At 47.0% G+C, this 24,242-nt stretch overlaps 1 protein-coding gene across 1 annotated transcript in view; it reads left to right on the top strand.

The window, feature by feature from the left end:
* Positions 1-4,508: 4,508 nt before the first annotated feature.
* LOC124015642 (transcriptional regulatory protein AlgP-like) overlaps positions 4,509-24,242 on the top strand; it is a 34,482-nt gene continuing 14,748 nt past the window's right edge. The window contains exons 1-3 of the mRNA XM_046331010.1: positions 4,509-4,948; positions 21,156-21,891; positions 22,176-22,257. Coding sequence (XP_046186966.1) covers positions 21,606-21,891; positions 22,176-22,257 — 368 coding nt within the window. The 5' untranslated portion in view covers positions 4,509-4,948; positions 21,156-21,605. The remainder of the gene's footprint in view (positions 4,949-21,155; positions 21,892-22,175; positions 22,258-24,242) is intronic.

The following is a 24,242-nucleotide window of genomic DNA, read 5'->3' as shown; positions in this document are numbered from 1 at the left end:
GCAGTACACCAACAGGATTTGTTTTTGGCCTTGCATTTGTATATTGTAGTATTAGACACTGAAGAGGTCCTGTCTGAGCAGTCTGTAGACATTTATACAGTTCATTGTGTAATCTTTTTTTCCCCTTACTTGAACATTGTTTTGAGTATGTTGGATCTCTGTGCCACACTCGGTATGATGCCAAACAATTGATGATTAAATGCCTGTTTGTTCACGTGGCTGGAAACACTTTGGAGAAGGAGCAGGTGGCAATTGCTTTGGGCTGCATCCCGATTCTCCACCCTTCTCCCGAAGTCTGCATTTGCACACATCGATGGATTTAAAAGCAATGGGTTTGGTTTAGTCGTTGGCTAGAGAGAATTTCAACATGTTAAATCCATGACCGGAAGTGTGCAAGTGCAAATATTTTTTAAAGGGTGAAGAATCAGGACGCAGCCATACTTTGGGTTCTTCACCACTTGATTTTGATAAAACAAAGCTGGTAAAATGATCTGCTTTGTTGATGTTTGAGTTATATATTGTTTGCAAGAAACTCAAGCCCATGGTGAAGCTTACAGTATAAAATGTGTGAAGAAATATCATGAGTTTACCTCAGGGTGTAATTACCTGAACTTACCAGAAGGGGGAATAAGGGTTTTTGCACCCCAAAGACTCAGACAATAACATCCTAAAGGAGGAGAATAGACCACCTTGCATCCAATATCTGTTTATTAGGTAGAGCGAGACAATAGGGATCGAATACAACCGAAGACAAAATGTATTATAGTACAACAAATACCATAGATACATTTACACAATTCATGTAACATTCAATATGCACAAATTTGTCACAGTCCACATATCAAAACAGCGATGGTAGATCTCTTAAATAGAACACTTGTGCCCATATCCTGGTAACACAGGAAGTTGGTGGCACCTAAAAACCTCTTTAAGGATCTGCTCCTTTTTTTCAATTTTCGCCTAAAATGACATGCCCAAATCTAACTAATAATAATATAATAATATATGCCATTTAGCAGACGCTTTTATCCCAAGCGACTTACAGTCATGTGTGCATACATTCTACGTATGGGTGGTCCCGGGAATTGAACCACTACCCTGGCGTTACAAGCGCCATGCTCTACCAACTGAGCTACAGAAGGACCACAATTAAAAAACCAGCTCATGCCCTGAAGCAAGTATATGCATATTCTTGTTACCATTTGAAAGGAAACACTGACGTTTGTGGAAATGTGAAAGGAATGTAGGAGAATATTACACAATAGATCTGGTAAAAGATGATACAAAGAAAAAAACAACCGTTCTTTAATAATTTTTTTGTACCATCTTTGAAATGCAAGATAAAGACCATAATGTATTATTCCAGCCCAGGTGCAATTTATATTTTGCAGTGTATGTGTAAAGTTTTAGACTGATCAAATGAACCATTGCATTTCTGTTCAAGCTGTTGTATCAAGACTGCCCAAATGTGCCTAATTTGTTTGAATAACTTTTCATGTTCAAAATTGTGCACTCCTCAAACAATAGAATGGCATTCTTTCACTGTAATAGATACTGTAAATTTAAAGTGCAGTTTAGATTAATTGGGGAGAATGGGCTCGTGGTAATGTCTGGAGCAAAATTACTGGAATGGTGTAACAAACACATGGCTTCCATGTTTTTGAGGCCATTCCATTCGCTCTGTTCCAGACATTTTTATGAGCCGTCCTCCCCTCAGCAGCCTCCACTGCCTGGTAACGTACCTTTCCTAAGCAGCCTTTGGCGGCTGATGCAGCACATCATTCCTTCCAGCCCACTTAACCTAATCTCATCATCCATTACGTACTGTTCTGGCTGCCCATCCTTTAGCTGGGCTCTTGGGCCACGCCCATCTCAGTGACACACTTTGTTTTTGCACTCTAGTAGTCTACTGGGTGTGTTCACTGTGTATGTGCACACCACTTGATGCGGGCGTTGGGTTTTTCTTTTTTCCCACACCAAATACAAACACACACACACACACAACGACTACATCTCCTCTGCCACACCCGCATGCTCACACCTTCATCCCTAGTGCTGGCATTATTGTTTGCCACTTGGCCTTAAATTGTACCAATTTGTTTTTTCTCAATATTTCAATAATAAATTATTAGATTACTCCCTTGTGTTAATGATGGATTGATTGATTCCCAAGTTAAGTATACGTTTTTTTCAAGATGAGTGATGAGAAGAGAATCGTCCAGCTCATTGGGGATCTCCCTACACCCCCATATTGTTTTTCCATTTAACCTTTATTCATACAGGTTATTTTCATCGAAATATGCCTTTTGCACTAGAGACCTGTAATGACCTGAGGATATGTTTGTGGTTGTTACATGGTGCCCTCAATACATAATGACTACGCTGAGGTAATGGTCTACAATCTAAAGTTTCAATGGGTATGGTGTTTGGTGTCTGTGGCATTGTTATTTCTATAGTATTTCATTTGTCGTTTGATAATGTGTTCTAGTGTGTCAAAGGTGGCCTCGCGTTTCCCGACTGCCGAACAACGATGACTGAGAGAAGCTACTGTAGTACTACTGTAGTAAATGGGTGACGCGCTAGATATTTTGAGATGAGGTTCCCTCTAACTGTTGTCTTGGTGGACTAAATACTTCGTACCTAGGTCAGAAATTGACCACCATGACCCTTTTCTTCAGCATGAGTATACGTGTGTGTGCTGGTGTAACAGTATAACTTTAGACTGTCCCCTTGCCCATACCCGGGAGCGAACCAGGGACCCTCTGCACACATCAACAACATTCACCCACGAAGCATCGTTACCCATCGCTCCACAAAAGCCGCGGCCCTTGCAGAGCAAGGGGAAACACTACTTCAAGGTCTCAGAGCAAGTGACGTCACCGATTGAAACGCTATTTAGCGCGCACCACCGCTAACTAGCTAGCTATTTCACATCCTTTACACTGGTCTGTTTTTCTGTCTGTCTGTATATCTGCCAGTCACTCTCTCTGTCTGTTAGCCTCTCTGTATGTGTGTGGGCTTGCATGGTTATTTGCTCTGTGCCATGGGCAGCGTATGCAGCTGTACATGGAGCTGCATACACAAAGTATGTCTGGGATTGGTTTTGTTTTGGCAGATGGGTGAAACATCAAGACCTCACTGGAAGACTGTGGGCCAGCAGGTCAATGATGAAAGAAACCACTTTGGTTTAACAATCCCTGTTCCATTGCCACAGGCTTTCCCATAGAGACCAATACTGAGCCACACCCTTATAGGACAACATTACAGAGCATTGAGATGGGTGGGCAGAAACAGGAATTAACTGGATTTTGTGGTTTTACTAACAACCCAATTGAGGATCTTAGTTTGTGGCCGAATACACACACACACACTATAAAAGCTATGGGGTCAGGGAGAGGCTCTTGGTTCCCCAGTCTCTGCAATTAGCCCTCGACGATAGTAAAGGCTGACAGGCTGCAGATGTAACAATTGCCAGAGCCCTGTGAATAGCTGAGACAGACAGAGGGGTCAGACGAACTGTATGAGTCACCCGCTTCCACACACACTATAATGAGGTGCAGTAAACACACACACACACATTGTAAGAAAGGCAGTTTGAATGGTGAGGATCCCAATGTCTACATATTTCACATCACTCGTCCAGAGTGAATGCATCATGTCTGTTTCCAGTCTAACCCTCTCCTCTCCTGGCACTGTGAGTTGGGACTTTTCTTTGCCCAAAGACTCCTCATTCATTTGTTGTTCTTTGTCGTCTTGCTGTATAACAAACTAGTTGATGTCAGATTGCTTGGCCCGATTCAGTCTCTTTCTGTCCATTTCATAGTCTTTGTATGTTCCCCGTCTTTTCATTGATTCCTATTGTAAAGCCAGCAGCTGCAACTGAGGGAACAGAAGCAAGCTGCCACTCCCATTGTGGGCAGTCAGTGCCGTGCAGCAAAGTAGCTGAGGCTGTATGTCTTCATAAGCACCATCAACAAATGCCCCTTATTGTCGCTGTCTGATAACTTAATCTCCAGAACATAAACTTTTCAGGAAATGGATACAATAACCATATTTCCCCATTAACGAACATACAATTATGAAATTTCCGAAGCTATTTGGGGTAAATGTTGTTGGCCCTAGAGTTATGAAATGTTCAGAGCACATTGAGTCACTGCTTTGCAAAAACTGAGTTACAAGGTTTTCATTGGACAATGACATTATGCTAATAAATAAGACATAACCAGACCAGGATTGTGAACGATGCCTTTCTCAGTTGAATAAATGTGCCTATTCTTCATTGATATCAAGAAACTATCAATTGCATTCAAATCGATTTTTTTTAACCGACGGAAACTGAAACCTTTACAGACTCTATGTATACATACTTATGTAGCCTAGCCTATTCGTTTGACCTTGCAGGCATCCAGTGTAGGTCTGCAGTAGTTTAAATATTAGCCATGCAGCTGGATTTTGGAACTTCATACGGAGAGAGAATGGGCGAGGATGGGGGCCAGGCACTCTCGCAAACAGAAAATAAAAAGAGGGGCAGTGGTTTAGCATATGACATCATCCATAGTTTTTTAAATAAACCTCAGGCCATGGTTCTTCATTGGTTCCTAGCTGGATAAATCGATTTTTTTGGGGGGGAGGGGGTGCTTCTGCAATTTCACCCTCGCTCGACTATGTGGTAACGCCACTCATTCGATTCTAAAGATACTAAAGAGGGATGCACGCCGTTTGAACAAGTCAATTGAAACTACAGCGTCAGTGCGAAGCTTGCCAGTGAAGGGAGCCAGTTGCACGTTTGATTGTTTGTCCTCTACGTTTATAACCTCCGCACCGATATATTTGGTCTGTTTTTGTTCAGCCAGCGAGGAAGTAGCCTTCAAAAAAAGGAGTCGCCTACAACGGTACCTGAGAATTTGTGGGGGGGAAACGCTGCGAAGCGTACCTCGACATTCTTACGGTGAGTGGGTATTGATACGATGTAGTTCGAGCCAGCAAACGTCTCGCAATAAGCAATTTCTTGGATACATTGTTGCCATTTCGGTGCCTTTTATGTTCTGCTAATTCATGCTGCTTTCGCGTTAAAAGATGTAATCTAAACAAAGCTCACGAAATGACACCTATCAAACGTTCGTTGTTGAAAGCCCATGTTTTCAAACTGGATTTTGATGTGACGTCTACAACGTCGATGAACTTGTTTTGGGCGGTGGTTTCAACAAGGACGTGGTGCTTTTCTTTCCCTAAAAAAGTCGTGTCAAGGCCCATGAGGTGACTGGACACCCAACTGTATGCGTAGCCTAAGTTGTACGTTCATTTAATCGATTTATTGACTAACCTCGGCACCAAACGTACCCCTACCATTGTTCTGAGAATGAGAGGGCCCCAAATGGCTACTGCAAAACCGGGGTTAATTTACCGTTCGTGATTGTGTCCTGAGATTTGGGCTTTGCTGAGTTCTCTGTGGCTCGCCAGTAAACTCCGCGATGCAACTGCGTTTTCGAATGGAGAGCAGGTGTGAACGCGATCCCGTTATCGATTGCTGGCCCAATCAAAAGTGCATCTTTTACATGTGGCGCTATGAAAGAACATTAGTCTAAAGAATGTAATTGTTGGTTACATTGCTGAATCAATCTCCCATTATACAAACCGTTAACATCCATCTGAAATTCTAATGTGAGCACAGTTGATAGGGAAATTGTGATGGGCTGGCAGGCCTATATGCTTCTCTATCACAAGAAGCTTTTTGAGTTACTTTTTAAACCAGCAGCACGTCAGTGTGAACGGGAATGTCGGTCTGGCTCGCGCGCGCCTCCAGGTCTGGAGATGTCTGCTAGATTATACTGCCTGAGACTGGGCAGCGCTAGAGGGAGAGTTCAGAAGCATCAGATGGCAATGTCAGATCCCAGTGATCCTGTCATCTGGGTTTTGGCTCCAAATACATGTTACATAATCTGTAATGGGGCACAGGCCAGCCAATGCTATCCCACCTGCCCCATCTCAATGTCACGGATTGGGTGTCAACAGAAGTTCATCAGATTTCAGAAGTCTATCAAACAGCATCAGTCCGGTCATATCTGCTGTTGTCATCAATTGTTCTGTATAGCATAACATGCCTTTTTATCAGTGATCAAGTGCTTTCTTTCAATCAAAAAAAAAATTCAATCAAAAACTGTTAATTAAATGTTAAATTGTCATTTGATCTTTTAAAGGAGATGTGACTTCCTTTTCAAGACATCTGTGCTAATGTGGTGAATGTGGTCTTGTTTTTGGGTTTTGTTATAGGGGTGTATTATCCATTTCAGGGTGTCACGTTGACTGAGAGGTTACGTTGCTGCAGGGGTTTGACAGTGACACCCTCTCGCCCACCCAGAGTGGGGAATGTGTCCCCTCTCAGCAGTGACCTCTCAGGCAACCCTCTCTGAGTGTGAATTATCACTGCAGGAGTGTGAAACCATCTCTCTCACTGATGCCTATGGCCTGAGCTCCTGGCATGTTCACAATACCAGAGGTGTCAAACATATACAGTCCGGGGTGGGGGGGGGCTCCAATCTGGCCCACGGGTGTTTTTAAGTAAATATATATATACTTTGAAATGACGAAAACCAAATCAACTGTCAATTATAATGGACCTACATACAAACAGTTTCTTGAATGTGTCCATCTCATTAATACTCACCTACATGTCAGGGTGCATTGAAAATTCCAGAAATGTAAGATGGAGGACAATATTTTGAAATAACAAATTCAGTGCGGCCTGCCGGACCTTGTTGAAGACCAAATGCGGCCCCTGGGGGAAAATGACTTTGACACCCCTGTTTAAGGTAATACCACTTCCTCTGTCCTCCTGCTAAACCTCTGCAGTGTCAGATCCAAATTGACTAGAAGTTGGCAGTCAGTGACTAGAGTCTGGTTTCAATTATGGGCTCTTTTGGCGTAGAGGAACTACGTCACACTACCTCAATAGGGGTGAGGGGATTCAGGGGACACTCCCAACAAATCGAGGGGTGGACATAACAGAACGTTGCAATTAAAAAAAACAATGTTTGCAGGGAAAATCTTTGCAGTGGCTTTGCAGGTAGTTGACGCCAACTAGCCACTTGCGAAATGCACTCATTAAAAGTAACCTGCGTGATCTCGATCTTCCTAGCCAGTATTTTATTCAGCCAATAAAGTAGTGGTGTAGGCAGTGACACAGTTTGTCTATGCCAAAAGATACCCTAGTCACTTCTTTTGCCTATGGTCGGGTTGACGAGACTACCCTAAGTGCAGGTTTAGGATCAGTATTACCAACCCTAAAATCATCCTTATCGCTGTATTTATTGAAAGAAAACAGACTTTAGATCAGCCTCTGACTCTCGTAGAACTAATGTTCTCTCGACGAGAGTCATGTAACATGATTGGCACCCAGCTAGTCTTGGAATGTAAGTGCACTTCAATTGGTTCCTCTCCTGTAGTGTACACTCCCTTGTTAGTCAACATGGCGCCCCATGGGGCAGCTGCAGTTGTCTATTTTCGGTAAGACTCTCACAGAAATCCAGGTGGTTGGCATTGCGTTGTTTCCGATCGCGTGACCGGAGGGATGATTTTTAAATTGGATACAGCCGTAAAACTCCGCAGGTCAGTATCTGTTATTTTTGTTTGGTGCCTTCAACAAATTCCCTTAAATAATAGTCTTGGGAGTGTGGGAGTCACAAAGGTGTGCTGCTTGACTCATGGCTTTCCACTTGTAATGGTTGCTATAATGCTCCTTTATTTGCTCTGGTTGTCGTTGGGGCCATGAGACCGCATCGATGCCACAGCTGCTGAGATGATACCTAAATGGATGTCAAGGTCACTGGACTCAAATCCATTGTCTTTGCCCTGCGTAGTGAGCAGATGAAATGGTACCTAATTAAACACACCTGCTCGCGAGCTATTATCTACCCTATCAGCGGCCATAAAATCCCTCAAATTTGCAGCATTATGAACGTCAGACATCCTGTGATTACAATTACAGTAGGTTTCATCATGCGTTCTCTCACTGATTTCTATGGTGTCTCAGTAAGTCCGTCCCACATATAGGGAGAAGGGTGCTATTTGGGACTCGGACACGCTCTCCAGTCTGGAAGGGCTGCTGCCGGCTGTCCCATGGAAGGCTGTGGTTGGTTGTGCTGCTGTAGCACTTGCCACTGTGGTGGTCTGTGCCTTGGGATTCAGCGTTCTCTTTATTAGCCACGATGCAATGGACACGCACTGCTTTTAGACTCTGGCTGCCTGGCATTGTGACGTGTGGCTCTGTGCTCTGCTATGATCCAAAGTGTTCAACACATTCAGGAATTGGATTTGGTCAGATCCTGTGTTCTGGTCTGACCTTGAGATGCTCAAGGAACAATTTTAAGTCTACTTATTTCATATTTTTCCTACGAGGATTCATTCAAATCTATTGACGCTGCATCCCGCACCGATATACGTTTAGCCATATCTGGTTTGTTTTAATGGTGTGCTTTGGGACAAGGTTTGATTGGTGGTTAGGTGTTGACCCCGAGGTTTGAGGGGTGTGTATCTGACGGCCCTTGCTGTGTGCATCGTGGCTGGTTACACACATCCTGTTTTCCTCTGGTCTGCCTCACGTCCCATGAGTAACCCAGGTCTTGTGTGTTCAGTAATAGAGCCGTGGTGCGTGTGTGTGCCCAAGTGCATGGCAGCCAGGCAGGCGCGATGGGATCAGTCCATCTGGCCTGCGCTCACCCTGGCTGCTCATAGCCCTGGTAACTGATCTGGCCCTGAGGCAGCAGCAACACTGAGCACAGCTGCTTTCCACTATTGACTTTCTTCCTGATCCCCAGAGAGAAGCAGCCCTGTAGCCATCCCACTGTCAGCCTCTCCATCCCTCCAAAATCCTGGTGTCCCTGGTCTGTCATGGCATCTTCTCAATTAGTGTTTCCGTGATTTTTCTCCGCAACCGATCCCCTTGCCTCCTTCGCAAACCCCTCAGACCTTCTCCAATGGGTTTTTGAGAAGATGCGAGGAATCAAGGAATTATGCATTTAGAGCCCTGGTGTCCCAGGTCTGGTTGTTCTCGTGGGATTTTGGCCAAAAGCAAGCGTGCCAGCTGCTACCCCTGTCCCCCTGCTTCGGCTGAGCTAATCCATACGCCCCTCTATGCCCCAGGCCAAAGGGGGCACAGGGGCAGACAATGGGACCTGTCTGTTACCTTTTAATCCTCCGATTACCCACTGACAACCAGCACACACACCTCCCCTCTGCCATCTCCCACCCTGCGGGAACATTCTGCCCTATTCATGCCCCAGACCAAACCCGGCTCAGTGCTGCTTTGAACCTGGTCCAGTTTTATCCAGATTGTTTTGACTGCCTGCAGGAACGTAAGCTAGTGGCTAGGCTAGCCGCAAGTCCATTCCCTCCTGATTCCCCCCAGGCTAAATGACTAGGTTAACCCCATTGTCTTGTGATTTCCCTTAACACTAACTTGTTAGGTTAGCCCATCCGCATCTCATTCCCCCACGGCTAATTGGCTACACTAACTATCCACTTAGCCTGTAGCGTGACTCGCCACAGCCTTACCCTCCTCATCCCGTTATTGAGTGCTTTAACATCAGTTAGCACATTCTCCACCCCCCCCCTTATGGATTTAATTAACCTTAACATGTGTTTTAAGTACACAGTCCAGCTCATGAATTGTTTAGCATGGCTAAGCCAATGCTTTAATGTCCCGCCTATATGTCAGGGACAGCGGCTCTAATCCTGGCGGGCTGCAGCGCTTGCAGGATTTTGTTCCAGTGCAGGACACGTACTTCAGCCGAGCAATCGACTAACTCTGGTCTTTCATTAAGACCAGGATAGGGTTTATTCACAGGAGCTGGACTGGAGCAGGAGCATGCACAGAGTCCAAGACTAGGCGATCAGTCCACTACTGATCCATCGAATAGCTTAGAAGCATCTTTTTGTATTCTCCGTATATATATATCTGTGGTCTACCCAAGTTGGCAAAGGGGCTTTGTGGCCTGGTGTCTCCCCAGCCTCCCCACTAGACATGGGGCGGGGCTTCCAGAAGTTCCCACCATCCAACCACAGTGCAGGGGACACCCAGTGACTGGTGGGGCGCTGCAGGAAAAGGGCGCTCTGTGGGGTAGAGCTCCGCTGCCCAACGGGCCCAGACATTATACATCGGGTTAGGGCCTGTTTATTCATCAATAAGAAGGGATACGGACAGGGCTTGGGGCATCACTAAATTGACCACTAAACATTTTTGAGGCGGAGCCATTTGCTTGTGCTCTGCCTGCGCGGTACAGTCGTATCTGACTAGGATCATAACGACGTTCCTTGCGTTTTGTCTGAGTTTACAGCTGACATGGCTCGTTGAGCAGAGCAGCCCAAGTGGAGCCCTTGCTATGGTTGCTCACTGACTCGGCGTGCAGGGAGCTTGTGACGGATGGAGAGTAGCAACTAAAGGGTTTACTAATGGAGGAAGTCATTTGGGTCCGGGCCTTAAATTTGACACAAGCAATCGGGCCTGACCGTCTCGGGCATGGTTAGGGTTCGGGCTTAAAATTCATGCCCGTGCAGGGCTCTAGTAGGGGGTCCCGTGTTGTTTTTGATTGTGCCCTAAGACATTTAATGCTGGCTGGCTTGGGTAGGGGATCCTGTGTGTTTGTTTTTGATTAGCCATGGAGGGATTTTCTAGGTCATTTTTGATATTTATTTGTCGTTGACATTATCGGTTTTATGCTTCAATTCTGTCTCGAACTGAAATGAGTGCCACCTCTTCAGTGTACTGCCAGATGAGATTCCATGGGCTTTAGTTAGCGGTGGCTTTTCAGGTCGGCATGAGCTCGTAGTCCCACTGAGTAATTCCATTCCACTCTTGAGTCCATTGTGCCAGTGGTTCCGGTTAAACGGAAGGGTAAAGGTCAGCAAGCTATCCTCTATGGGAGCGTTGCTCCTGTTGAGTTGCCTCATAGGAGATCGGCACCCTGCCCTCACCCTCAGGTCGCTGTGAAACGCCTGTCACCATAGGGCGAGCTTGGGAAGGCAGCGGTGCATGGCTCCCCGGGGAGAGCCCACGGTAGTGTGTCGTCCACCATGGCCTGTTTTTGTTACCCTACGCGCGGGGAACCGGTTACTCAGGCGACGCATGCAGTCATTGGGGAAATGCTCATGGTGCTCGTTTTAAATGAAGTTGGATCCACGTCTGCACGGTCTACGTAACATAACCGGCTATAATGGCATAGTGGTATAAAGTTAGTCAACAGCGCGCGCCTCTAGGCGAAATACACAGGTAGGCTGTGCTACAGTTGAACACAATCGGCTCTAAAATTAGTTGGCTCCATCATTCTAAACGACACTGTAGGCTACTTCAAAACCACACCTGTATAACTGAAGAAAATCCGAATGCTGATTTGAGATCAAATGGTTACTATAGAATGATGCCACATGTATGTTTCACTGGTAAAACCTGATGAGTTACGGTGTGGTGTTTTTGTCTTACTGTGGTTTTATGCTATTATATTCTGTTCTGTAGAATACTGTGTTCCTTGTAATCTTGCAGACACGGAGTCAGCTTGGATCTGACTTCATTAAACGAGTGCCATTCCACAGAGCAGCCTGGTTCTCTGCACCTAAAGTAGAGAATGTACACGTATGCAGAAGCTCTGGCTCTTTGAGTGCAGCAGACTAAAGACCCTGGGAAAGTCTGATCGGCAACCACGTCCTCTTTTGTTGTTATCAGACGCCAGCAGGAACTGTGAAGGAATGCTAGCGCCTCTCCCTCCCTCACGGTGTCCCAGACTGAATTCTTTGGAGTAGAGCTGTGTTTTTTGTTTTTTTGTGTGTGTGTGGTTTCCTGCCTCTTGTGCAGTGCGTGTGTGTGTAAGAATGCAGCAGTTTTGGTTAGTGTTGTGACGTGAACAGCCCCCCCCCCCCCCCCCCCAGTTGGGTCTGCCGAGGACATCACTCACTCACACGCCTTGCCACTACCCTTCTTATACCCTGCCAACTCGCCTATATAGAGCCTCGTACAACCACTCGCCCGCTGCAGCCTATGTATAGTATCTTATCATAATCTCATGCTGCACTTTGCACAAGTATGCCCAATGTAATTTAGGCCTATTTAAGGTCCAATGCAGCCATTTAAAAAAAAAAACATCTCCATATCAAATCATTTCTGGGTAACAATTAAGTTTTCCAAAAAACTTCTTTAATTTTTATTTTTTTAAACCGATGGCTTCTTAGCAAAGAGCTATTGGTCTATTAACTACTTTTCTGATGTTACCAGGCAGGCCCAAACTCCATCCCACAACAGGCTGACATTTCAGGCAGTCTTTTCAAGCAGCTCTTACACTACATTTACATTACATTTAAGTCATTTAGCAGACGCTCTTATCCAGAGCGACTTACAAATTGGTGCATTCACCTTATGACATCCAGTGGAACAGCCACTTTACAATAGTGCATCTAAATCTTAAAGGGGGGGGGTGAGAGGGAATACTTATCCTATCCTAGGTATTCCTTAAAGAGGTGGGGTTTCAGGTGTCTCCGGAAGGTGGTGATTGACTCCGCTGTCCTGGCGTCGTGAGGGAGTTTGTTCCACCATTGGGGGGCCAGAGCAGCGAACAGTTTTGACTGGGCTGAGCGGGAACTGTACTTCCTCAGTGGTAGGGAGGCGAGCAGGCCAGAGGTGGATGAACGCAGTGCCCTTATTTGGGTGTAGGGCCTGATCAGAGCCTGGAGGTACTGAGGTGCCGTTCCCCTCACAGCTCCGTAGGCAAGCACCATGGTCTTGTAGCGGATGCGAGCTTCAACTGGAAGCCAGTGGAGAGAGCGGAGGAGCGGGGTGACGTGAGAGAACTTGGGAAGGTTGAACACTAGACGGGCTGCGGCGTTCTGGATGAGTTGTAGGGGTTTAATGGCACAGGCAGGGAGCCCAGCCAACAGCGAGTTGCAGTAATCCAGACGGGAGATGACAAGTGCCTGGATTAGGACCTGCGCCGCTTCCTGTGTGAGGCAGGGTCGTACTCTGCGGATGTTGTAAAGCATGAACCTACAGGAACGGGCCACCGCCTTGATGTTAGTTGAGAACGACAGGGTGTTGTCCAGGATCACGCCAAGGTTCTTAGCGCTCTGGGAGGAGGACACAATGGAGTTGTCAACCGTGATGGCGAGATCATGGAACGGGCAGTCCTTCCCCGGGAGGAAGAGCAGCTCCGTCTTGCCGAAGTTCAGCTTGAGGTGGTGATCTGTCATCCACACTGATATGTCTGCCAGACATGCAGAAATGCGATTCGCCACCTGGTCATCAGAAGGGGGAAAGGAGAAGATTAATTGTGTGTCGTCTGCATAGCAATGATGGGAGAGACCATGTGAGGTTATGACAGAGCCAAGTGACTTGGTGTATAGCGAGAATAGGAGAGGGCCTAGAACAGAGCCCTGGGGGACACCAGTGGTGAGAGCGCGTGGTGAGGAGACAGATTCTCGCCACGCCACCTGGTAGGAGCGACCTGTCAGGTAGGACGCAATCCAAGCGTGGGCCGCGCCGGAGATGCCCAACTCGGAGAGGGTGGAGAGGAGGATCTGATGGTTCACAGTATCGAAGGCAGCCGATAGGTCTAGAAGGATGAGAGCAGAGGAGAGAGAGTTAGCTTTAGCGGTGCGGAGCGCCTCCATGATACAGAGAAGAGCAGTCTCAGTTGAATGACTAGTCTTGAAACCTGACTGATTTGGATCAAGAAGGTCATTCTGAGAGAGAGAGCGGGAGAGCTGACCAAGGACGGCACGTTCAAGAGTTTTGGAGAGAAAAGAAAGAAGGGATACTGGTCTGTAGTTGTTGACATCGGAGGGATCAAGTGTGGGTTTTTTCAGAAGGGGTGCAACTCTCGCTCTCTTGAAGACGGAAGGGACGTAGCCAGCGGTCAGGGATAAGTTGATGAGCAAGGTGAGGTAAGGGAGAAGGTCTCCGGAAATGGTCTGGAGAAGAGAGGAGGGGATAGGGTCGAGCGGGCAGGTTGTTGGGCGGCCGGCCGTCACAAGACGCGAGATTTCATCTGGAGAGAGAGGGGAGAAAGAGGTCAGAGCACAGGGTAGGGCAGTGTGAGCAGAACCAGCGGTGTCGTTTGACTTAGCAAACGAGGATCGGATGTCGTCGACCTTCTTTTCAAAATGGTTGACGAAGTCATCTGCAGAGAGGGAGGAGGGGGGGAGGAGGATTCAGGAGGGAGGAGAAGGTGGCAAAGAGCTTCCTAGGGTTAGAGGCAGGTGCTTGGAATTTAGAGTGGTAGTAGAAAGTGGCTTTAGCAGCAGAGACAGAGGAGGAAAATGTAGAGAGGAGGGAGTGAAAGGATGCCAGGTCCGCAGGGAGGCGAGTTTTCCTCCATTTCCGCTCGGCTGCCCGGAGCCCTGTTCTGTGAGCTCGCAATGAGTCGTCAAGCCACGGAGCGGGAGGGGAGGACCGAGCCGGCCTGGAAGATGGGGGACACTAAAAGGGCATGATCATAATTTTCACAGTATTATTCCAACCTCTGTGTGGAAATATATAAAAACACAGGTAAATCATGTTTTTGACGACACTGGGCCTTTAAATCCATACACATTCAAACATGTTGTCACCCAAGATATAATGTATTAAATGCATATCCAACATGCTGGGCTTGGCTTGAAATGTAACCTCTCTCCAATTAATGGAATAGGAGAATATTGGGGCTTGATTGTACACTTTGCCTCAACAACTTCAGTCATGTTTCAAATGTCCAATATCTAAGTGTTTAGGGCTAAGCTTAGGCATTAACTCCGAATGGTTTAGGATGGGCTTGACAAATACCACTTTCTATTGCTGGATTCGAACTTGCAACCTTTTAGAACCAGAGGCAGATGCTTCCACCCATCCCGGTCCACAACCAAAGCCACCTTGAAGGTAACATCGCTCACTGTTGCCCCTTGTGGTCGATTTTTCACGTCATCTCCCGACATCCTCGGACATGGCTGGACGTCGAGTACCGACTCGCTAGCGACCTGCCTGGCTTGCCTTTGTTGAGTTTCTAAAACTGAGAGCATGCAACTCCTAGGTCTACGACAGCAGCAGTGCGTTAGGGAGTGTCTTTCATTTAGTCGAGACTGGCTGAGACAGCCACGCAACTGGGTTGAGAGCCGAGCTGGGCCCATATGCTCAGCAGAGCCTCTCCTGTCATCATGCTGTGAGTAATGACTGTCTTGTGTTGGTGGATTTCATCAGGAGATTGGATCTCTCTGCGTGCCATGTTTTCTGAGTGTTCTGTGGTGATGCAGCGGAACTCTCCAACACTGCCTTTATATGGGCAGACGCAGCAACAGTCTTAAGCTCTTTCGCTCTCCACACCCCACACATGCTTCACCCCATCCTCCGCTCTTCTACCACCAATCCTAAGAGTTCATTCAACTTTCTCCTCTTACTAAATTTATTGGCTCCCTCTTTGGACAGGCTGGCAGTCTAGATGGGGGGGGTTCGGGCTTTCCCTGCTCAACAACCCCCCTTAGTGGATAGCACAGCCTCCTAAATACTTCCTATCTCATGCAGTTGGTAGGTTAATGACTGCCTTGGGTTGTATTCATTAGGTACTCAATGGAAGAAAATGGACTGAAAAGGGGAGAGAACTTGACCAATCAGAAGTGCTAGTTTTCGTTTTCCATCGCGAAGCGCTTTGCTACGATGTTCCCTAATGAACACAACCCGTGTGTGTGTGGATCTGCTTTGGTCAAAATGTGTTGTTGTAACTTCTAGTGAACTTGGTCAGTTGTTGACTAGTGAATGACCTGTTTCCTGTCTGCAGGGAACTGGTCCAATAAAGAAGTTCCATGTTGGAAACCCCCTTCCTTCCCTAATAAACCCCTCCTTCTCCAATACTCTTTTCTCCTTGTAAACTCCTGTCTTTCTAAAGCCTCTCCACTCTCTCTCCCTCATTATCCACCCTCCTTTCCTGTCATACCCTTTATATACACACACACACACACACTGTGAATGGGGCCTGTGTTTCCTCTGGCCAGAGCCCCAGTACTTCGGAGGCATCCACATAGCAAGGCCTCACTCAGACAGCAGTCCTTTAATGAATAGCTAGAGACTGAGGCCCCTGTTTTGTCAAACACCCAAATGGCGCTATATAGCTCAGTTACACCATAGTCTCTACCGCTCAGGCCCAGTTTAGTCTAGCTAGCAGCCACTGTTAAATGCTCAATTGGGTTGTCTCTGTCAGGCACAGGGGGCAGTCAGGGAAGGTTGGTCACAGACACAGGGTTTGCTTTGGCAGTGCAGTCTAAAATGGAGGTCTATTGTCCACAGTCCTGTAGTCAAAGATGATGCAAGTACTTGAGAATAGCACGGTGGAATCAGAAGAACGCACGATGTGGTAGACCTGCTCTCTCACTTACACACAGTGGATTCTGAACAAAAATATGAACGCAACAATTTTAAAGATTTTTACTGAGTTACAGTTTATATAAGCCAGTCAGTCAAATTGTAATTAATTAGGCCCTAATCTATGGATTTCACATGACTGGGAATACAGGTATGAATCTGTTGGCCACACATACCTTTTCTTTTTTAAATAGAAGGAAGTAGGGGTGTGAATCAGAACCAGTCGGTATCTGGTGTGACCACCATTTGCCTCATGCAGCGCGCGACACCTCCCCTTCGCATAGTTGATCAGGCTGTTGATTGTGTCCTGTGGAATGTTGTCCCACACCTCTTCAGTGACTGTGCAAAGTTGCTAGATATTGGCAGGATCTGATACACGCTGTCGATCCAAAGCATCCCAAACTCCACCTCTGGTGGAGATTCCTGCATTCAGCATGCCAATTGCACACTCCCTATCAACTGGAGACATCTGTGGCGTTTTGTAAGCCAACTGCGCCTTTTAAGTGGCCTTTTATTGTCCCCAGCACAAGGTGCACCTGTGTAATGATCCTGCTGTTGAATCAGCTTATTTATATGCCAACACCTGTCAGGTGGCTGGATTATCGTGGCAGAGGAGAAATGCTACATTGTAAACAAATTTGTGCCTAAAATTTGTGAACTTTTAGTGCATATGGGGAACATCTGCAATCTTTTATTTCAGCTCATGAAACATGGGACTAACTCTTCAGTGTATATATTCGTACACACCCTTCCTCTGACAGCTGTTTATAGGCTGCTTCCCTGAGGAGCCTGACAGGCAGAGCTGGAATGTGAATGGGGGTGGCTCGGGTCACCGACAGATGCCCTGGCCCAAGCCCTCCCCAGGCATTCTAGCACATGTACACATGACACTGGGCCTCAATTCCACCATAAAGGTTTGAGGTTACCATTGAAGCACTCATATTTTCCCTCCACACTCTCCCCATTCACCTCCCTCTGTGAGCTAGCAGAGAGGAGAATCTATTTATTAATTATTATTTTTTACCCGTGGTTAAGACTGTTATGACACTACGCCGTCATCAGTAATACCACCCTACTCCATCCCCTATCCTTCTTGCTCTTTTTTTTCTTTATTTTCGTTCTCCCTGTAGTCAGACTGCATTTCTAACCCACTCTCAACACAGCTAAACCCCCTGCTGTTTGTATTAAAGGGACATCATAAGTGACCCATTTTGTTGCGCTGCTAAAACATGGCTGGCACTGTGTCGGATGATTGCAGACAAACCGCTGTAGTTAAACTGCAAGAAAGACTGCGAGGGGAGAGTTGGATGCGAAGGTGAGACTGAGCCTGAGGGGGGCGACGAGTTTCTTCCGTCCAGACGGCCCACCCCAACAAGCTTACGATGGCAGCGTTAACCCCCACCCCCAGAGAGAGATACGGACAGCTTGCAGAGTTTGTTTTCACGGACACGAGCTAGTCGGTTAATAGCCAGCCACTGTGTTGTCAGACTGCGGCCCGGGAGCAATTTCCAACCGGCTTATGAATTTGCATACTTCCAACACATGGTAATTGTTGCCAAGGGTATTGAGGTAATTGTGATATTAGCTGCAGCGCTAGCTGGAAAGCAAGCATGCTGTGTCCTGAATATGGTATTAGCCCTCTTTTACTGGTATTTGTTATGCAAATGAATGGAAGGGAGCACAATGGCTCATTATTTCATAAAAATGCATGATGCCTTTCATATCTATCAGCTGTGCAATTTATTCTATTTTTGGGGGGTAGAAGGGGGGGGGGGTGTTCCCCTTTCTAATCAATCCAACTGCAAATCTATGCGAAGCCAGGGATGGAAAGCTGCTCTGAAATTCCCAGAGAATTTGACATCTGTTTGAAGGCACAGTCAACTTAGTGTATGTAATCTTCTGACCCACTGGAATTGTGATACTGTGAATTAAAGTGAAATAATCTGTCTGTAAACAATTATTGGAAAAATTATTTGTGTCATGCACAAAGTAGATGTCCTATCCGACTTGCCAAAACTATAGTTTGTTAACAAGAAATGTATGTAAGGTGAATGCACCAATTTGTAAGTCGCTCTGGATAAGAGCGTCTGCCAAATGACTTAAATGTAAATGTAAATGAGGACATTTTGGTGATGAGTGGTTTTAAGATGCCAAGCAATAGATTTCAAATAGGACAAACTGCAGCTAGCTGCTCTGAAGCGGAGGAGTCTCCAACGCCCTCACTAATCGCCTTGCTACAGTTCAACGAAGCCCTTGATATGCATGTGTAGGGTTTTAATAATAATAATATAATATAATAATAATATAATATTAGTGATGCCACCTACCACAACACTAGAGGTCGGCTCAGTTCGTGGTAAGGAATGCAATACAGGCTGCACTTTGGTAAGCCCCTGGCATTAGTGGTCAAGTCAGCAGCCCCTGGCATTTGCCGGACCAGAGATGGGCACAAGTAAAAGCCAGGCCAGTTCCCATTCTGCCCACGGCCAAAACATCCCCCTTTTATCCTGCTGCTGTCCACCGAACGCGGGTACAGCGACGTCGCGTTAGTCCGACTCCTGCCTGGCCCACTGGCGCTGCCCGCTGGATTTACTTAGCCGGCGGTCGTCCCTGTCTGAGGTGTCCCTCATCCCGCTGGCTCCCCAATGCATCATGACGTTGCTACGTGGGTGTCTGAGCCCACCCAAATGCCACGTTGTTTGGAACACTGCGTATTGAGTGGACCTTGTGATATTGTGAAGAGACGATGACCAATTTGTTCAATGTAGTTGAGCCATGGTTCCTCTCCAAATTTAGATTGATTGATAATGTACTAGGTGATCGATTGAGAGACTACTGGCCTATAACTCCTGGGCAATATTCCAAACTTGATTCGGCCAAGTCATTGATGGCTAATTCTGTTTCAACTCAATGACCGGAGATGTTTTTGTGAAGTATGCTATAATATCTATATAGCGTTGAAATAATGTAGAGATGTGTAAGAAGAGCTAGCTGCTCTGGCGTAGCCCTGCTCGGTTGAGTGCAGGCTGCAAGCTTGGCCCCTCTCCTCGTTGGCTGCCTTTATCCTCCCTGGCGCCCCTCTCGCTCTGTGCTGGAGATGTGTAACAGCAGAGTGGAGGAAACAGCCTGTCTGCCTGCAGTCAGAGCCCGAAGGAGAGGAAAAGAAATCATGGAAGACGGCACCGAAGGCTTTTTGTTTGTCCTCTCTGGTTGAAATGGGGGTCAGCCCATTGGTTTGGAGGGAGAGAGATTGGGGGAATTTGAGAGGGGTGCATGTGTTTTGGGGGAGGAGGGGTGTTGGTATTAGTTCTATTGTTCATCTGCTATCAAACCGGCTCAACGAGTTCCACCGGGCCCCCCACAAGCGGTCTTTTTTTGTTAATTTGCCTTTCCAATTGACTGGGCTAATGTGCAGTTAGGCCTCACGTGTCGCTCACTAACGGGCCAAGGCCAAACTGTCTTCTTGATGGAAAGAAATTAGTCTGAACATTTTTAAGTAGCAAACTGAGGTTTGTGTGGAGAATTGTAGACAAGGTGTTCCACTCTATGGTATGTCAACGTTAATAAGTAACTGAATAGAGTTTCTGCTTGGCCTTTCGGTTTCTCCATCTGCCCCGCTAAATAGCCCCTCTATAGAAAGTTGCCTTGGTGGAAGTTTCAGTCAAACTATTAACGACGACCTCCGTCAGATGGCTTGTGCATTAGTCTCTCTCGGTCTGTTCTCTCCCAGTCCTTTAGTTCTCTCCCTTTCCCTCCCTTGCGCTCCTTCCTCTTCCATCTTTCACCCCCACCCCCCCTCTCACTCTTGCGCTCTCTTCCTCCTCTCTTGCCAAGCCTGTTTGTTGAGCTCAGAACACTGATTTCTGCCCGGACCATCTGTTGACTGAGGACAGATTCCATAGCGTATCGAGGGGGTAGAGTAGCGGAAAGAGGAACAAGTGGCTAAGAAAAAATACAGGAGTGAGGGAAGGGGGGGGATACTGATAAATAAATAAAATAAAAATGGTTGGTGCTGGGATAGAGGGGCAGTTGGACAGGGAGCGCTGCAGGAGTGGGTGGGAGGGCTTGTGATAGGAAAGGAAATTGGAGTAAATGAGAAAGTTCCCCCCCAAAACATCCATCCACGCTTTCAATTTGTCTTGCACACTATTGTCCATTTGAGGCCTCCCAGAACCAGCGTATGACTTTTCTAAATAATCGCTGGCTGTCATCGTGGTCAGCATCTGGGCTGGCAGCACCGAACAACAGAATCACAAACAAATGGGACATGTGGTCCTGATTTTCCAGACTCTCTCTCCTGTGGACTGTAAGGAGATTGCAAGGCCTTGTGGTCTTTCAGCACTCCATCCACAACACTCTCTCTATATGCTGAAGGACATTTTGTTTTCTGTTATTGCATGGCAAACTTTTTGTAGTACTCTGACAATACCGGTTTTAATCATGGATTGTAAATGTGTCTGTTCTCAGTTTCTGTGATCCTCACATTGTATTGCTATCAGACAGTGTGAGTGATTGTGCAATTTAGAAACAAATCATCGTGTTGGCTTCCCTGGCTGCTCTCTTCCTGTTTTTCCAATAGTTTCAAATTCCTCGGCGAGACCATGTGCCTCATGGCATTTCCGTTGGTTTTAATGTTTTTAAAATGATCCTAGTCTACAACTGCATGATTTCATGTGTGGCTATTCTGATAATATACTTCTGCTACCGGTATTTGCAGTTCTATGATAAACTTGTTTTTTCTCACACCAATTTTAACGTCAACATTTTATGATTCGCTCTTCTCCCCATCCAGATCCTTGAGGTTGTTGAGGACGTTGGCTCCACTCCGGGTTCAGTGTGTTTGTGAGCCGCTGGATCCGGTGAGTGAGACCGTTGCCGGGCCTACAAGGGATGAAACCGGATGGGGTTGCCATGGAGCCCACAGAAGCCGTAGGAGCCGAGCCCTCGGCCCAGGGGATGGCCACCGACGAGATGCCCGCCCAGCCAGCTCCTTCCACTTCCCCGTCCTCTCCATTACAGCCTGAAGACGACCAAAACAGCGCAGCAGCCCCCTGAAAACCCCACAGCACCCCCTGCATCCAAGGAGGTCAATGGGGCCAAGGGCAAGGCAGCAGCTGACCCCAAACCCAAGGCTAAGACAGTGGGCTTGGCTAAACCACGGCCAGGCACAGCTGGAACCAAGACCGCAACGGGTCCGGCATCAGGACCCAGCACCTCTCGTCCGGGCACAGCCCCAAGCCACATGGCCAATGGATTAAAGTCCTCGGCCAGTGACCTGGCCAAGAAAGCTGCGTTGGACAAAAAGAGAACCACCACTATAGCTGGAGCACTGGCTGCAGCCACAAAGAGGTCCGTGGCCTCTACTGTCAGGACCCAAACTAAAGTAGCTGTCCGAGTCCCCAGCTCCACCTCTGCTACCAGGCCAACCAACGCTACATGGACTGCGGCGACGGGGCCTGGCACTCCAACGAGGAGACCTCCAGCTGCTGGGCCCATTAATGGGGCTGGGGCCAGACCCAAAACCACAGGTGAGGAGCCAAAGACTATACACACACATACTGCCGAGTATTTTCTTGTTAACCATGCTTTGGTTAGACACACAGCTTTTGTTTTACTTTGTCCCATGTTGAGTCTTTTAGTTCCCGTCCTGTGTGTTTTTAGAGCTCATACAAACCCTGCAGACATATTTGCTCTACTCAACTCCTACGACACCAATCCTTCATCCCAGTCCTCACTTCCGGCCCTCATCTTCATCCCACCTCCCCCATCTCTCTCTTCATGCACTTTCTCATTCACTCTCCCTCTCCTCTAGCTTCCAGACATGCTGCCCCCAAGCCTCCCAGCACTTCAGCTGCGGCCAAGCCCGATAGGACACTGGTTTCCAAGACAACCAGGTAAGGCAGCCTATCCCGTCCCATCACCACCACCGGGCATGCAAAGTGATTTACCGGCAAGTGCGCATTTGAATGAACTCAAAAAGAGGGGGAGGGGAACCCAGGCACTGTTTATAGTTTAAAAAGAACCTCTCCCATCGCATACATAATACAATCACCCAAGATCTGAGGAGCCGCTTCGCACAAAAGACATCCCTCGATAAATCGGATCAGTGACCGACTTGTTTTGCGAGGAGCTGAAATGAAAAAGCTGAAATGAAAAATGGCCATTGTGGGTCCCGCCGGTCTGTTATTGGATTCGGTTTCCCACTGTCTCAAATGGCACCCGACATTATATATTGCGCTGCTGTTGACCAGAGCATTATGGGTCCTGGTCAAAAGTGGTGCCCTCTATAGGGAATACAGGGCCATTTGGGACACACCCCTAGTCTACTCTGAGTCACACAAACAGAAATATACCTGAGACAGAAGAGCACGATCTCACACTGCCCCAGTCAGCACCACAGTGTTGCTGAATAACATGGGTTACCCCCCCCCCCAGGGCAGGTGTTATTCACTGGGGCTCTTGCCTCTCTCTCACACTCACTGGGATGTTCTAGCAACTCTACGGGTGTGTCTCAATAATTGTAATGGTCCAAAGTGGCAACCTCATCTCTTGATGGAGAGATTAGGTTATTTTAGACTATTGAGATGTACCCACTATACAGTATTATGGCTCCACACCTAATCTCTTGTAGACAGACTATGTAAACATAACTGGTACCGTAGATCTGTTATGAGACAACGGAGTGTGAGATAAAGAGCAGCGTTTGTTCCAGTGCTTTGGCCAAATCAAGATTTCTTAGGTGTTTGCATTCTTTGAATTTCAGGAGGGGACATTTGGCCCATAGACTTGCAAAGAGAATGGGTGGAGCACTTTGTTAGACCATGAGCCATGGTCTATCTTCTAATGTGTATGGACACAGAATTTAATCGAGCGTCTGACCATTTACGCGATTACTCCACACTTAGTTCTCCACAGGACATACTGTTCAGCTCTTAGTTTCAATTAGATTGCTCTTCTCCCACTTCCTCCCTAATTCTCTGCTTTTATTACATGAGACGCAATGTTGAACTGACTGAAACCAGTTGAATCTGGGAACACACCGCTTTACCACCCCCTCTTTCGTTGGACTAAGGACAAGTACGAGTTAATTTCTGCTGGTGTTTTAACAGGTGTATGTGTTGGACTTGAAACTGGCACCATTTAAACTCGTGGAGTAGAGCTCTAGTTTGGCCTCGGGTTGGCACTTAATCGCAGCATGTCTTATTAATGCATGTATCCCAGTGTCCTTATCCCAGTGTCCCATGTAGTATCCCAGTGTCCTTATCCCAGTGTCCTTATCCCAGTGTCCCATGTAGTATCCCAGTGTTCTTATCCCAGTGTCCCATGTAGTATCCAAGTGTCCTTATCCCAGTGTCCCATGTAGTATCCAAGTGTCCTTATCCCAGTGTCCCATGTAGTATCCCAGTGTCCCATGTAGTATCCCAGTGTCCTTATCCCAGTGTCCCATGTAGTATCCCAGTGTCCTGTGTATCCCAGTGTCCCGTGTGTATCCCAGTGTCCCGTTTATCCCAGTGTCCCAGTGTCCCGTGTGTCCCAGTGTAGTATCCCAGTGTCCTTATCCCAGTGTATCCCAGTGTCCCGTGTATCCCAGTGTCCCGTGTATCCCAGTGTCCCGTGTCCCAGTGTCCCGTGTATCCCAGTGTCCCGTGTATCCCAGTGTCCTTATCCTTTGAATTATGCAGATATGGGATGGTTTCAGCTGCAGGATTGTGGTTACAAGACTTTCCCAGAGGGAATGACACTTGTTTTGGAATGTTGTGACATCAGGCTTTTTTTTCTGTGTGTGATGACTTGTCAGGCATGTGGGGTGGGGGGGGGTGTGATTTGATGGAATTGTTTTAACGACATGGAGAAACGGCAGATCACTGTGTGAACAGTG

This window comes from Oncorhynchus gorbuscha, linkage group LG26 (genome assembly GCF_021184085.1).
Source record: "Oncorhynchus gorbuscha isolate QuinsamMale2020 ecotype Even-year linkage group LG26, OgorEven_v1.0, whole genome shotgun sequence".
In the NCBI taxonomy this organism is placed as follows: Eukaryota; Metazoa; Chordata; class Actinopteri; order Salmoniformes; family Salmonidae; genus Oncorhynchus; species Oncorhynchus gorbuscha.
Note: the sequence above shows the minus strand (reverse complement) of the source record. Positions and strands in the feature narration are given on the sequence as shown.